The following is a 14,357-nucleotide window of genomic DNA, read 5'->3' on the forward strand; positions in this document are numbered from 1 at the left end:
AGTTCACCCACTGAAAGTGCACCAGGAAGAGGCCAAGGAGAGATATGAGGAAAAGCTGACGTTGAGGAGGTGAGCAGAAAGGAGAGCCCAGAAGGCGATGCGGAAGGAGGAATCACTGGGTCTCCCAACATCCTTCAGTCGCTTTGTGCTGATGTTGCCCAGAAATTCATCTTCAGAATAGATTTTGTTTCTGGGTGGACCACAATCTGATGAAGCTTATTCACACTAGGGTGAGATGTGCCAGGAATCCACTTGGTGGGCTGAATGTGCATTTTAACAGACCCCAATCCAAGAGGCTTTCTGATGTAATATTCCAGATAACGTGACAAAATGAAATAGGAACATTTCAGGCTGGGTCAATGTGTCCTTGCTGGAGTCCCTCAGATTCCCCCCTTAGAGAACAGGTGGCCTTCTCCGTGTCCAGCTGCTCGTCTACCTTCTTCTCATCCACTTACTGCTTACCTACCGTCTCCTTTTGGCACGTCTTGATTTTCCGTTCTGTTTTATTAACTTTATATTTACATGCACTGCTGTATGTTGCCTGAAATCCTTTGGGAAGTAGCATACAATAAGCAAATACATAAAGACAGCAGCAGATTGTTCGACCAGGTGTCTGAACACTAAGAAATATATAACAAATATTTCAAGGAGATTTTTAAAAATAATTACTTCTTAAAATCAGGTTATTATCATCATTGAAAAGCTGTAATAATGTAGCTTATAATGGATGATCACAGTGAAATCACAGTAGTCTTTCTGTGTACATAAATTGTGATTGTTCTTAGATATGGCTCTTTTAGGGATCACATCTGTTTGTAATTTTTTGAGCAAATATATATTGAACATTTCAATGTAATGTTTGGATGTCTCAGGGTTCATCCTCACACATTTCTCTATCTATACTCAATCCCATAGCTCCTCAAATTATATCACCAGTCCCAACCTCTCCCCTAAATTCTAACAGATATGGTCAACAGTCTACCTGACATCTCCACTTGGATGCACGTGGATATCTAATAGATATCTCCAGTCTATTACACTAGACCAAGCAACCAGAGTCTCTGGCTTGGACAACTGCCTTGATCTCCTAACTAGTCTCCTGCTTCCACTCTTACTGCATAATAGCCTGCTCTCCACATTGCAAAGTGTGTCACAGGCTGAATTCCCCGGGAAGCTGATTCAGAGATGGAGATTTACATGCAAGAAGTTTATTGAAGGGTGCCTTGGGCTCAACACCTGTGAAGGAGTGAGGGAAACACACTGGGCAGAGGGCGAAGCTGAACTCTGATGTAATTGCAATAGAGGTGTCAGTTGATCCCATGGGACCTCTGGAGCTGGGACAGGCCTTTTCACTCTCTCCTTGCCCAGTCACTGGATGTGGGCTAACTCTAGTAAGGGGCATGTATTTGGGCCAGGAGGCTGTGCTCGGCTCACCAAAAGGAACACAGCCATGAACTGTCAACTTCCCAACTTCCAGCAGCTGGGAGAATGAGAGCATCAGTCCCGAAGGAGGGATCTGGTCTGTGCACCAGAGTGTCCACTACAGAGTGATTCTTGTAAACATTCGCCAGGTCTGCTCCCCTGTTAGAAACTCTCCAGCGGATTGTCTTCACACTTAGAAAAAAAAAGCAAAACCCTTTACTATGGCTTAAGACTTTCTACATGAGCTAGCCCCTGTCTAACTCTCCAACCTCGTTTCCTACCACTAGTTTTCTGTTACTGTTGCTCCTGCTACACTGGCCCTTTGCTATTCCTTTAATACGCCAATCATACTCTCACCTCTGAGCCTTGCACTTGCTCTTTCTCCTGCCTGGAATGATCTTCCCCCAAATAACATCATGCTTCATGCCTTACTTCATTTAGATCTCTGTTTAAAAGTCACTTTCTCAAAGAGGCCTAACCTGACCATCCAATCTACTTTAGCCATCCCCCCCACCACATCACTCTCTATCCCCTTGCCTTGCTTACATTTTCTTCATAACACTTCTCTCCACTAACAGTATATATTACAGCATTTATTTATCTATCTATATATTTATTTATTTACTGTCTACCCATTAGAATTTAAGCTCCATGAGGAAAAAGACTTCCTCAGTTGTGTTCACAACTATATTCCCAGCACCTTAAAAAATACCTGGAATAGAGAAAGTATTCAATATATATTTGTTGAGTTATTGTTGAATGGCTATCATTCTTTAACCCATATAATGCAATAGGCACAAAAACACGTCGAGGAGATATTGAGGTTAGATTGAGTGGTAAGAGAGCAATAAAGAAAGCTCTTTTGCAAAGAAGATGTCTAAGCTTTGGAAATACCAGTAATTCAGAAAGGTCAGGTCCTAGGTATTCTGGATAAGTGATCTTATAAGGCTGGCACAGGGAGAATAGACAGTGAAGAGAACACTCACAGGTTTAGAACAACTCCCAAGTGGGTTTGAAGCCCAGGTCCACCTCTTACTGATTATGAGACGTTTGCCTCATAGCATCTCTGAGACTTAGACTACTCGTTTGTCAAATGGAGATGATGGGGGTGATTTCAGGATAAAATGAGATGACGTACAGTGTCTTGTAAATATACATGTTTAATGAAAGGTAGCTATTATAATAATATAATTAATAATAAGCATGATTATTATCCAAAGACAGTCTTATGTGAAGGTCTTAAATTTTCTCGTCAGGTGGATCTTTCAGGATGCTTTGGACTATAAGTACCAAAAACCTGTATTCAAACTTGTTGAATTTATTTCTCATATGACCAGTTATCCCAAGACAGGACAGGCTGCAAGCAGGGTGCATCAGGGTTGCAAGTTGGTTTCTTCGTGACTTTTTGGCCTTGACCTGTTCTGTGTATGGGCCTTATCCTTGGCCTGAAAGTTAGATGGCTATAGCAATTACAAGTGTCACATCTAAACACTTGTAATGTCCAGAAGAAGGATGAGATGGGACTTTCTATTTCATGAGTCTGTTCTTAAGAGTGAGAGATCCTTTCCCAGCAGCTTCAGCCCACCCCCCAAGAAGACTTCTTTTGTGCCATTAGCCAGAATTGCATAACACACCAAGGTTTAAGTCAATCGTTGACAAAGGAAATAGGCTCACCATGATCAGCTTAGACTAACCAGTGCCCACCTCTTGGCACTGAGGATGTGGCCAGCTTACCTACCCTGAAGCATAGCGGTGGGTGAATAGCTGAACAAAATCGGTATTCTATCAGGAAGGAGGTGTAAGGACGGATATTTAGTAAGTCTAATACCCAACATTCTTCCCCAACTTGTGGCTCAAAAAGAGATGGCCATTGCCAATGGGCATGGCCTGTAATACCTAGAGCCCAGACTCTGTGAACCTTATTCCTATACTGCTCCTTTCTAGGGCAGGTTTTATCGCCTAGATTACCCTTTACTTAAGTAGTGCCTGTGGCATTGGGCACCTAAAACAAAGGGGTCTCAAGGACACAGGGGGTTGGTAGGGAGGTTCTTATTTACTCAAGGACACAGAATTTATTTCCCAATTTTAACATTTCAAGCAGCTTTTAGGAAATGTTATTTTGAAGATAATCATGTCCTTGAAGTGCTTCCAAAACATAGCATTCCATAGCCCAAAGGGCCAACATCCCTACTGAGCATCGGGCTCCATAAGGAGTTACAGTCTATTTATCCAAACCCAGCCTTGACCAGTGGACTAAGGGTCCGAGCATTTGGCAGCACTAGAGTCGAGCAGAAGAGGAGAAGAGCATATAGAGAACAACATGAAGCCAGAGACGAGGAATGGGTCATGGGGATGTGGGGTTTATGGCCCATGCCACCTCTCACTTTCTTCTGAAACAGCTGTTAGTCTCTTTCCCACTGCCCTCACGTAACTCCAGGACTTTCTCCTTGATTTTCTATAACCCAGGGAAGATTCTGCTCTTGAAAAGGTTTTGACAGCAGGTTAGGGAAAAGAAAATATAATACAATGAAATGGCCTAGAGGTAAGACAGTTAGTTATGTCAAACTCGAGTGCATAAGCTCAGTGCCACTCAGCATTTTGCCTTGCAGGGAAATGGATTTTCAAGGAGAAGAAACTGAACCAGAATGCTTAAGGAAGAAATGGTTGAGAATTAGAGAAGAAAAGAAAGGTGAAAGAAGGGGTCAAAGTGATCATGGATGGAAGCCAGAGGCTGAAATGTCATTTTGCTGGAGTGGTATATGACCTGTCAGTGACTCACTGCATAGTCTCAGCAGAAATGACAAGAGCAATCACATCAGAAAGTAGCAGCCTAAAGTAAGTGCAGGGTCTGATTAGATCAGTTATTTCCAATACAGGAGCTTGGCTTCTAGTGTCCACAGGCTGACATGTCATGAAGATCATTCTCCAGGAGAATTTTCAACTCAGATGAGTCTTCCTCAGCATTTAAAAAGCAAACTAACAGGAAACAACAAAAAACCAACAACAAAACCCACCACCACATTACACCAACTTGTCTACACAGTCCCTTAGAGTCCAGAGCATTCTAGACTACTCTATTTGGTTACAAGGTTTAATATATTGTTGAAATGAGGACTTGTCCTTCTTAGTTTGGAGCCAAAGCTTAGAAGTAAAGGGATCTTAACAGATTGTCCAGGAGACAGGATCCTAAAGAGCGTGTAGTGACAGAGGACTGGGCAATTGAGAACATGCAGAGTTGAAGTTTGAAAGGAAGCAGATAGGAGGGAGGTGAATGTTGGCAGAGGAAATACACCTCTGTTAGTTAAGTACCCTCAATTTCAATAGAAAAACTAGGGGAAACGAAGAAGTAGGGGAGATCAACCCACTGTGGTTCAGTCAAGTCTCATGATGTCTGGGAACATTGATCATTGCTATTGAGATGCCTCAGTAGGTCAAGTGACACAGCAGTCACTCTACTGTCACCCCCTCAGGATCAGGCATCACTCCTGTGACTTAGCCTGCTTCCTCTTTGTCCACCTTCTCTTCATCACTGCCACAGAAAGGCTTTGGGCCAGGCCAACTCATGGGCCATTGGCCACTCCTCGAGTTCTGTCTTTGACTCAGGAATTACCCCTGGTCCAATTGGTTGTGGCCAGGGTAATAAGATCACAAAAGCAGGTGACCTATCTGCAAGGATCCATTTTTGACCACTTTTTTAAAAGGAGATCACAGACATGGGAAGCACTTAGTGTTTCACAGACACCCTTATTGCATAAGACCTTCCAAATAGATGGGATTTACCCTAGTTGTGCAGCCTTGAAGATCTCAAATTGGGATGTACTCTTATAACTAAAATATCCACAAGAGGGTCACATAAACAGATTTTTTTCCCCAAGATTCAGAATCTCTTCCTTGGAAATACACACAAAAATGCCATATTGTGCTTCTCTTAACTTCTCTTTTAAGTTGTATATTGGCCCCTAGATATAGGGCACCTCTTGGGCACCACCATATCCTCTCAACCTGTCTTTGCACTCCATTTGCTATAGCAACCAGCAACCAGATGTGCAAGTTACTGACATCTTCCTCAGCAGCCATTCTGATACACAGGCAAACCTGGAAGAGTAAGGAAATTAACACTCCAGGGAAAACTCTGATCAATGGGAGACAAACGCCTCCTTCTTTGGTTCCCTCGGGTGATCTATTCTGAGCCACATTCTGCGCGGATCCTCAGAAGGTCCCTGGCAGGACTTGTCCCCAGTAGCCCACAGCAGTGACCAATTCAATAACGCACCCTTGGATTGTCTTTCCCTCCTTCCCCGTTTCCCTCCTCCTAGTCCTACTTCTGCTCCCTGAGATCACTTCCCAAATTGAATTATCTGCATAAAACCCTCGTTTGAGGCTCTGCTTTTAGGGGGGCATCTAGTCTAAGACAACCATGCTTTCCAATTAAGATAGTCTTTCTTTGTACAAGGGGTTCCTATGATCCAGGAAACATGTCTTACTCTTTAATTCGTTGAATTAATGAGTAATCTTCAGAGAGCAAAACCATTTCCTTTTATTCCAAGTATTTTATGAGCATCTTCTTTTCACTCCGATATAGCTGAATACCTGAAAGAAAATGGAGGCAGAGCAGCAGTCCTATGAGAAGGACTCAACTCCAGGATCTCCAAGCGCTACTCTACCTTTGAACTAGTGATTCTTAGCCCTTGGCTAAGACCATCACAGGGAAGCTCCATGAAAACACTTTCTCTCTGCCTGACCTGCTAAATTAAACTCTCCATGTAAAGCTTAGGCACATGAGTCTTTCCAAAGTACCCCAGTAATTCTGGTATGCACCCTCAGTTGAGAATCACTGATTTAGACTCATGAATCTACTCAAGAAGGAAACAGGACCAAACAGGTATTAGTGCTACCTCAACTAAAATATAGTCAAGAAGACAACTGACACTTTCAAAATGAGTATGATGAAAAATGAAAATTAGCTCTCTGCAAAAGAGGGCACAGAAGCACTCATTACAAAGAGTAAACAGGTATAACAGGATTGTTATAACAGGATTGTGAAATCCAGAATGATAATGAAAATGACAGGAATCCATTCATTTATCTTTTGAGACACTATGATGGCACCATAGGAGATATAGAAGATGAAAAGATGAATGGAAAACAGTCTCTGCTCTGAAGAACAGATGATAATAACACCAGTGCATTGAATGCGATGTAAAGAAATCACAGTTTTATTTATTTTCCACTGTTCAGTGAGGGAAGTTTCTCCTCTTCTTGCATTTGAAAACCCTGGCAGCTCTATGACTCTATCAATCACTCCTAAGTTAAACGCAATCTTAAGTTTTCTTTAAGTCACAAACCACAGTTTCAATTCAATAATTTGAATGTCCAATATTGTGGAACTTCAAATCTCTGAACGTGACTTAGAGTTTGACTTTCTCCCCTCGTCCAAATAGGACCAGCTTCAGGGGCTGTTGTGCCATCTCACAGAAGCCAGTGGTTAACTTTTCCTCTCCTCCTCTACTCTTTGCTTATCTTGTCTATTGTGGATTCCGGGACTTCAGGGTTGGGCATGGAAAGAGAGGAGAGAAAGGAGCTTTCAGAACATTCCTACTTGATGGGTCCTCTTGTAAGATAGTTTTATACGCTCTGGGCCTGGCTGTCATGAGAATTGACTCTTGTGGGGACACTTGTGGGGTTTTTTCAGAGACTCTCAAGCTAGCCCTTTCTGACTCTGACTACCCCAACACAGGCAGTAAATTTCTTTTGGTTAGTCAATTTGACTCCCATTCTGCTTCTGTTTTCTGGCAATCTCTGTGGCATTCCCTCACTCTCTGGTCAAAAGCATCTTGAGCAGGGTCCAAGGCATTAGATTCCTCAGGAGTGTGTCAAGCTCTCAAAGGGGTCTCCCAGAAACCCCTCTCATTAGACTTGGGATGCGAAGGTAGCATGCTGTCCCTCCCCTTTAGGGTGACTTAGACTCAGAGCGTGGCAGTTCTGAAGAGATCTCTTCACAAATCTCCCCCTTCAAAAACCCCTCCCCACTCTTCTTATACCCTCAAAACTGGTGAGGAGTTTCAATAGAGAAGAAACTGGTTTTTAGGTCTTGCCTTTAAAGTTTCCCATTTTTCTCTACCTCAGGATTTACCTTGGTAAGTGATATGTAATGGAACTTAGCACCTCAGGTAAACCACGTAATTTAACAAGATGGCATAATTGCGATGTCATGTGGTGAGTGCTGGCATTGGGAGAACAAAGAAGAGGGCCACCTCACCCAGCTGGAGGATGAAGGGTACAGGAGCAGGAGATTTCTGGAGAAGGTAATTCCTTATTTGACTCTTCCATTTTTTTTCATTCAATGTCTTTTTTTTCCAGTTTTATTGAGATATAATTGACACACAGCACTGTAAAAGTTTAAGGTGTACAGGATAATGACTCGACTTACATATATCATGAAATGGTTGCCGCAATAAGTTTAGTTAACATCCATCACCTCATATACAAAAAAGAAAAAGACAAAAATATTTTTTTCCTTGTGATGAGAACTCTTAAGATCTACTCTTAACAACTTTCATATATACCATACAGCAATGTTACAGGCCAGCCCTGGTGGTCACGGGGTTAAGATTCAGTGCCGTCACTGCCGTGGCCTGGGGTCACTTCCCAGTCAGGGAACCACACCACCCGTCTGTCCGTTGTCATACTGTGGCGGCTGCATGTTGTTGTGATGCTGAAAGCTATGTCGCCAGTACTTCAGATACCAGCAGGGTCACCCATGGTGGACAGGTTTCAGCAGAGCTTCCAGACTAAGACAGACTGGGAAGAAGGACCCGGCCACCCACTTCTGAAAAGATCAGCCATGAAAACTCTATGAATAGCAGCAGAGCATTGTCTGATAGAGCACAGGAAGGTGAGAGGATGGCGCAAAAAGAACAGTCAGAGTTCAGGTTGCTAGAACTTGGAATCGACTTGAGGGCACTAACGACAAAGTCAACCTGAGGGCACTAACAACAAAGTGTTACCTATAATCATCATGTCGTATGTTACATCCCTAGTACTTATTTATCTATAACTGGAAGTTTGTACCTTTTGACCATGTTCGTTCCCCTTCCCCCAACCCCTCAACCTCTGGTAACCACAAATCTTATCTCTTTTTCTATGAGTTTGGTTTTTTGGGGTTTTTTTTAGGTTCCACATATAAGTGATACCATGCAGTATTTGTCTTTCTCTATTTCACTTAGCATAATGACCTCAAGGTCCATCCATGTTGTTGCAAACTGCAAGACTTCCTCCTTTTAAATAATATTAATATTTATTAAATAATTTTCCATTGTGTACTTATATATATACCACAACTTCTTTATTCATTCATCCATTGATGGATGCTTAAGTTGCTTCCATGTCTTGACTATTGTAAGTAATGCTTACAATAATGTAAGTAATGAACACGGAGGATGCAGATATCTCTTTGACAGTGTTTTCATTTCCTTTGGATATATACCCAGAAGTGGAATTGCTGGATCATAGGGTAGTTCCATTTTTAATTTTTTGAGAAATCTCCATCCTGTTTGTTATACTGGCTGAACCAACTTACAACCCCACCAACAGTGCCTGAGGGTTCCCTTTTCTCCACATTCTCCTCAGCACTTGTTATCTTGTCTTTTTGATGATAGTCATTCTAACAGGTGTGAGGTGATATCTCATTTTGGTTCTGATTTACATTTCCCTATTTGACTCTTTCTTGATGGATGTGTTGGAGGTATGTAGTAACGTGATGACTTTGGGGGGGACATTTTTTTGGAGGGAGCATGCTCAAGAAGATACCCCTATGTAAAGTAGATTACATTTTTAGGCAGATTGAAAAAACAAAATACAAAGACAGTCTTAGTGGGTTCTTTAATTTCCTCATTTATTCTCTAAAGTTCCTATAAATTTATGAATGTAAATGCACCTGTAAAATCAGAACTCTATACTATTATTGATTAATCCCGGGGCATTTCTTAAATTTCACTTATGCTAAGAATAATAAGCTTTGTTTTCCAAAGAACTGTGTGAAAATGGTCATTTATAGATTTAAACTATATCCTGATAAAAACTGACCTTGGGAGTTGAGAGGTATGAGTAGTTTGAAATGATGATATCATTTAAAAAGGAGTTCAAATAGGATTTAATGGACTGTGAAACTGTAGTTTTAAATTAATGAGTGTACCCAGTAAAAAGTTTTTTGTACTGATAAGGAATGTGAAAGGTCAACTGAAATATTATAATTATCTTAATAGCTAAAGCATCTTGCTTATTAATATGTCAATTATTTTGACAGTTTTTTGGGGAGGTGAAAGCAAGGAGCTCTGTCTTTTAGCATCCTTATCAAATCATTATAAATCATTTACCAAGTGCTCACACGCATGCTACCCATGATGGACGGTGCAATCAAAATGCATGCATCATCTGGGCTTCAAGGAAATTTTGACTGAATGCTTTAAAGTCACAATTATATGCCTAATACTAGATCTTGATTTGATCTGTCAAAGCTTTGAAAGTCATTACCCAAAAAGAAAAGACAACAGACATCTGGTCAATCAACTTTATTTTTAATTGCCCAAATGTGTACTGATCTTTGTAGCCAGACATAATGGAGGATACAAAAGGAAGAAAATACAAGATTCCTCTCCTCAAAAAGATGAAAATCAGCTGAAGACACATTGCACAAGACAATAAGACTGAATAAGATGAGTAGCATCTGAGTAGTGCAAAACAACTTAGTACAGATTAAACCCACAGAAAGGGACACCATCAGCAACTACAGCAGGGAGTGGAGGAGAGTGACTGGGAGATGCATTCTGGGAGGTGGGAAAAGCAATAGACCTATATGCTAGTCCCCAAAATATCAGTAGCTTGTTGTGGACCTTGGACACAAGTTCCACGTCTCTCGGCTTCAGTTTGCTCAACTTTAAAACAGAAGATGAGGACTAGACAGTCTCTAAGGTCTTCCAGCTGTAACAATACAGGATTCTAAGGACAAATACAGAGAACTTGGAAGATGAAGATGTCACAGGTAAGAAGGACAAGCACAAAGCCACAGAGATGGGAAAAACTAGTTTTTTGTGCATGGGCAAGGTGTGTCGTGGGACAGCAAGAACCTTAAACAAGCCTGCTTAACTACTGTAAAGATTCTGGGGGCAGTAAGCTTGGAAATGGGTGAGACAGAGTGCTAAACCAAGTAAGGGAGAATAAGCAAGGGCCAAAAATGGACAAAGAGATACTGTGTTTCCTGTGGTTTGAAGTCTGACATAGCTTCAAGCTCCCCTCCTCACTCATCAGTCTTTATGTCTTCATGGAACTTTATCGCAACCCCTTCCCCAAACCCACATACCCAGTAGAGTAAGAAGAGGATGCAGCTACAGGTGCCCTCTCTTTAGGCCCGCACAAGTAGCCCCCTTTTGTGGGCTAGGAAGCCAAGAGCAGCTGCGGAAAAGATGGTGGTCAATCCAATCAGCCTCAGCAAGCCTGGCACAGAGGGCAAATGTCTCTCCAAGAAGGTCGTGGTAATAGGCTGCGCAGGGACATCCTGGGTTCAGAGAACATCTGGTGTCAGTACAGGGCTTGTGCACTTTGCTCCAGAAAGTCTGTATTTCCTCCAGTTCTCTGAACATGACCCACTCTTGCCAACCACTAGGCCATTAAACATAATGTTCTCTCTGCTCAGAACACTTATCCCCAATTCCTAGTGGCCCTTTTACACTTAACTTATTCTGACTCATCCTTCAAGTCTCAGTTTTTATCTCACTTCCTCAGGGAGCCTCTCCTGCGCTCCCAAGCTAAGATGGGACCCTCTTTTTACATTCTCAGCGTGTCTTCTTCATTGCACTTGTCCTTTTTGGTTATCATCTGTTCCCCTACCACATGTTGAGCTCTGTGAAAGCACTGCCGTACCCTTATCACTGTGGCTGACACAGAGTAGGTGCGCAATAAATACTTGTCAAGTTGAATGAATCTACGGTCCACTCAGCCCTCCTCCCACCTCTGACGGAAGCACTAAGAGAATGACTTGGACTGGCAGGGCTATTCTTTTTGACTTCACACTTGATAGAGAAATAACTTTGACCTTTTTGACCCCTGTCCTCTACAATGCATTTCACTCTATCCTCTATGTGTCCTTCCTTCCAGTCAGGAAAACTTCCTGGGGTTTTATCATAAAATGATAGCGCATATATTGAAAATGCATTTTTAATCTAAATCTGCTCCATTTCATTCCAACTCTTTGCCCCGGGACAGGGGGTGCTGACATATCTTCCTCTCATTTCCTACCCCCTGCTGAGAATCAGCAGGCTAGAGATTTATTCATCGTGCATTTATTGAGTTCTTAATGCCTAGAACTCTCTGACCAAAACAAAAATCATATTTTTTCCTAATAATCTGCAATGGATGTGGAAGCTACAAATTTATTAAAGTTCTTCTAAATCTCTCACCTCTACCCTAATCCAGGGTATCTGTTTAAATATTCATGGATTGAATCACTTAGAGAAAGGTATGTGAACATATACAAGTGTGTTCTTTCGCAAATAATTGTTTTTAGAGGAAAGAGATTTAAATTCACGAAATAAAATATAACCTACCACAGACTCTGGTTCTGACTGCCAGATTTCATCCTCTGGGATCTTCCCCAGGGCATGCAGGATCTGAAAAAAAGAGTACCTTGGCAAATAACGAAAGTGACACCATCTTTCTCCTAAACTGCTCTTTAAATAAAGGACCAACTGAATGTCTCTTGGGATATTCATCAAAAACCCCAGGGTTAAAGCCAACATAGTCCACTTAACCTTTAAAAGGCTCCAAAAGGTCTTTCATTTATGGTGTAAGAAGCTCCAACCATTGGGCTCCCCATAAAATTTAGTAGTTGTGAACACGCCCTGATAGAGATGAGATCAGAGGAATTGTTGGGAAATATATAAATGAATTCTGAGCCCCAATATAAATTGCTTGGTTCTATAATATTAGACCTAGGTTCTCTCTCAAGGATAGCTGGAGTGATCTTTTGCCCCATGGGCTCTTTTTACCTTGGGTGACATGATAGATATTTTCATTGTTACTTCTAGGTTAAGGTGTTCACTTCACCTGAGACTACTGTTAAAATGGTGTTTCATATGTCTTCAGATGGAGGTTGCTGGAGAGTTGGTCTCCAGGATCTCAGACATCTTTGACCTGCTTGTCAGGCCCATGAGTTGCCTCCTTCCCCACAGCCTGTGACCCCAGGCCCTACCTCTCGGGCTGCTCTCTCCCCGGCTTCCACAGCCCCCTCCATGTAGCCACTCCAGTGTGTGGCAGTCTCGGTGCCTGCGAAATAAATCCTGCCCACTGGCTGGCGTAGAACCCTTGAAACAAAAGCAAAGAGGTAAAAGTGGTCAGTCTCAGAGAGCCAGAGAAGAGCCTTCCCATGAAGACCAAGGCTGGTCAGCTTCTTCTCAGATTCTAAACATCAGGAGTACATTGTCAACAATGGAATAACGTTCATAGCTTCCTCTAGCTCTTGCATGATCCTTGTCACAGACAAAATGAAGTAAAAGCCAAAGTCCACTCCTGCACCAAGAGCTAACAGATAAATGGACTGACATCAATGGAGTGTGTATTTGCTTTCCCTATATGAAGTGAGGGATTGTATGAGCCCAGTCATGTAGTCACCAGCTCTGAGCAAGGCAACACGTGCCCCCAGTTCCCTACCTGGTATTCCACCAATGAATCTGGCAAATCACTTCCTCTCACTGAGCTCTGGCTTCCCCATCTCTTAAATGGTATGGTCCAATGATTTCTAAGACCTTTTCCGTCATTAACACGCAACAAATCTGTGAGTCGGACTATGGCTCCAAAACTACCATTCGCTGAGCACTTACCTTTACCCATGTTAAGAGTTTTACTATATTACATCATAAAAGTTAGTATTTGTTGGGTGCCAAGCACTCTTCTAAGTGTATTAATCTTCACAACCCTATAAGGTCAGTACTATTATTACCCCCATTTTGCAGATGAGAATATGGAGATACAGAGACTGTGGTGGACATTGTGGTGCACTGCCCAGACCCCCTTCAAGAATGAAGGACTTATTCCCAGCTGCTGGGAGTGCTGCCAAAGATGGCCTTCTGATATCAGTCCTCTTTGGAGATTGTCTCCACTGAAGAAAATTGCCTCACTCAAAGTCATGCTTCCTTCCAGCAGCAGTTGCATCCAATGACTGATTATCACAGGGCTATAAAGACCTGACCCCCTCAATCCAACTTGGAACAACTCTTAAGGGGCATCTTAGCTCCAGAGCTCCCTGTGGGGTCAGCTGAGGCCTTCATTGGAACTGCATCACAGCTCAACCTCTCCCTCTGCCCACTCCTGCTTCCTTCCTCTCATTTATACAAGTGTTGATACCAAGGGTTCTCCCTGATACATATCCTATATGCTAATCTTTGTTTCAGAGTCTGCTTCTTCGGGAATCTAACCAGCAACAAAGACAAAGTAATCTGCTCTAGGTGACAGCTAGTAAGTGGCTGAGCTGGTATTTGAACATAGGCCATCTGAGTCCAGAACCCACAGCCTTAACCACTCGGTTATACTTCTTCCCTCTATTGAATTATATCTTTAATCTTTTTAAAGAACTCTATGACATAGCTACCATTATCATTACCGCATTTTACACACGAGGCTTGGAGAAATGTATGGTGACTTGCCAAAAGCCACATTGCTAGAAAATAGCAGAGCTAGGTTTGAACTAGGTCTGCCAGATGTCAAGGTCTCTGCTTTTATCCTTTATGCTTTGCCTAGTGTATCATCATCACTACTTAACAAAAAGGACTCATATGCTACACAAAGGGACAGAAGTGTCATAGCACTTGGCTTCTAAGAGGGGCAGTTTGTCATTACCCTGACAAAAATACCATAAGGGAAGCAGCGTCAACATATTATTCATC

General features: G+C 42.2%; 1 protein-coding gene across 3 annotated transcripts in view; it reads right to left on the bottom strand.

The window, feature by feature from the left end:
- Window positions 1–9,977: 9,977 nt before the first annotated feature.
- MAOB (monoamine oxidase B) overlaps window positions 9,978–14,357 on the bottom strand; it is a 111,860-nt gene continuing 107,480 nt past the window's right edge. For all 3 annotated transcript variants that reach the window (XM_008542175.2, XM_070606380.1, XM_070606379.1), the window contains 3 exons: window positions 12,668–12,779; window positions 12,024–12,086; window positions 9,978–10,975 (listed from right to left, as the gene is read on the bottom strand). In XM_008542175.2, the coding sequence (XP_008540397.1) occupies window positions 10,823–10,975; window positions 12,024–12,086; window positions 12,668–12,779 (328 nt within the window). In that variant the 3' untranslated portion in view covers window positions 9,978–10,822. The remainder of the gene's footprint in view (window positions 10,976–12,023; window positions 12,087–12,667; window positions 12,780–14,357) is intronic.

The sequence above is a fragment of the Equus przewalskii genome, chromosome X (genome assembly GCF_037783145.1).
Source record: "Equus przewalskii isolate Varuska chromosome X, EquPr2, whole genome shotgun sequence".
NCBI lineage: Eukaryota > Metazoa > Chordata > Mammalia > Perissodactyla > Equidae > Equus > Equus przewalskii.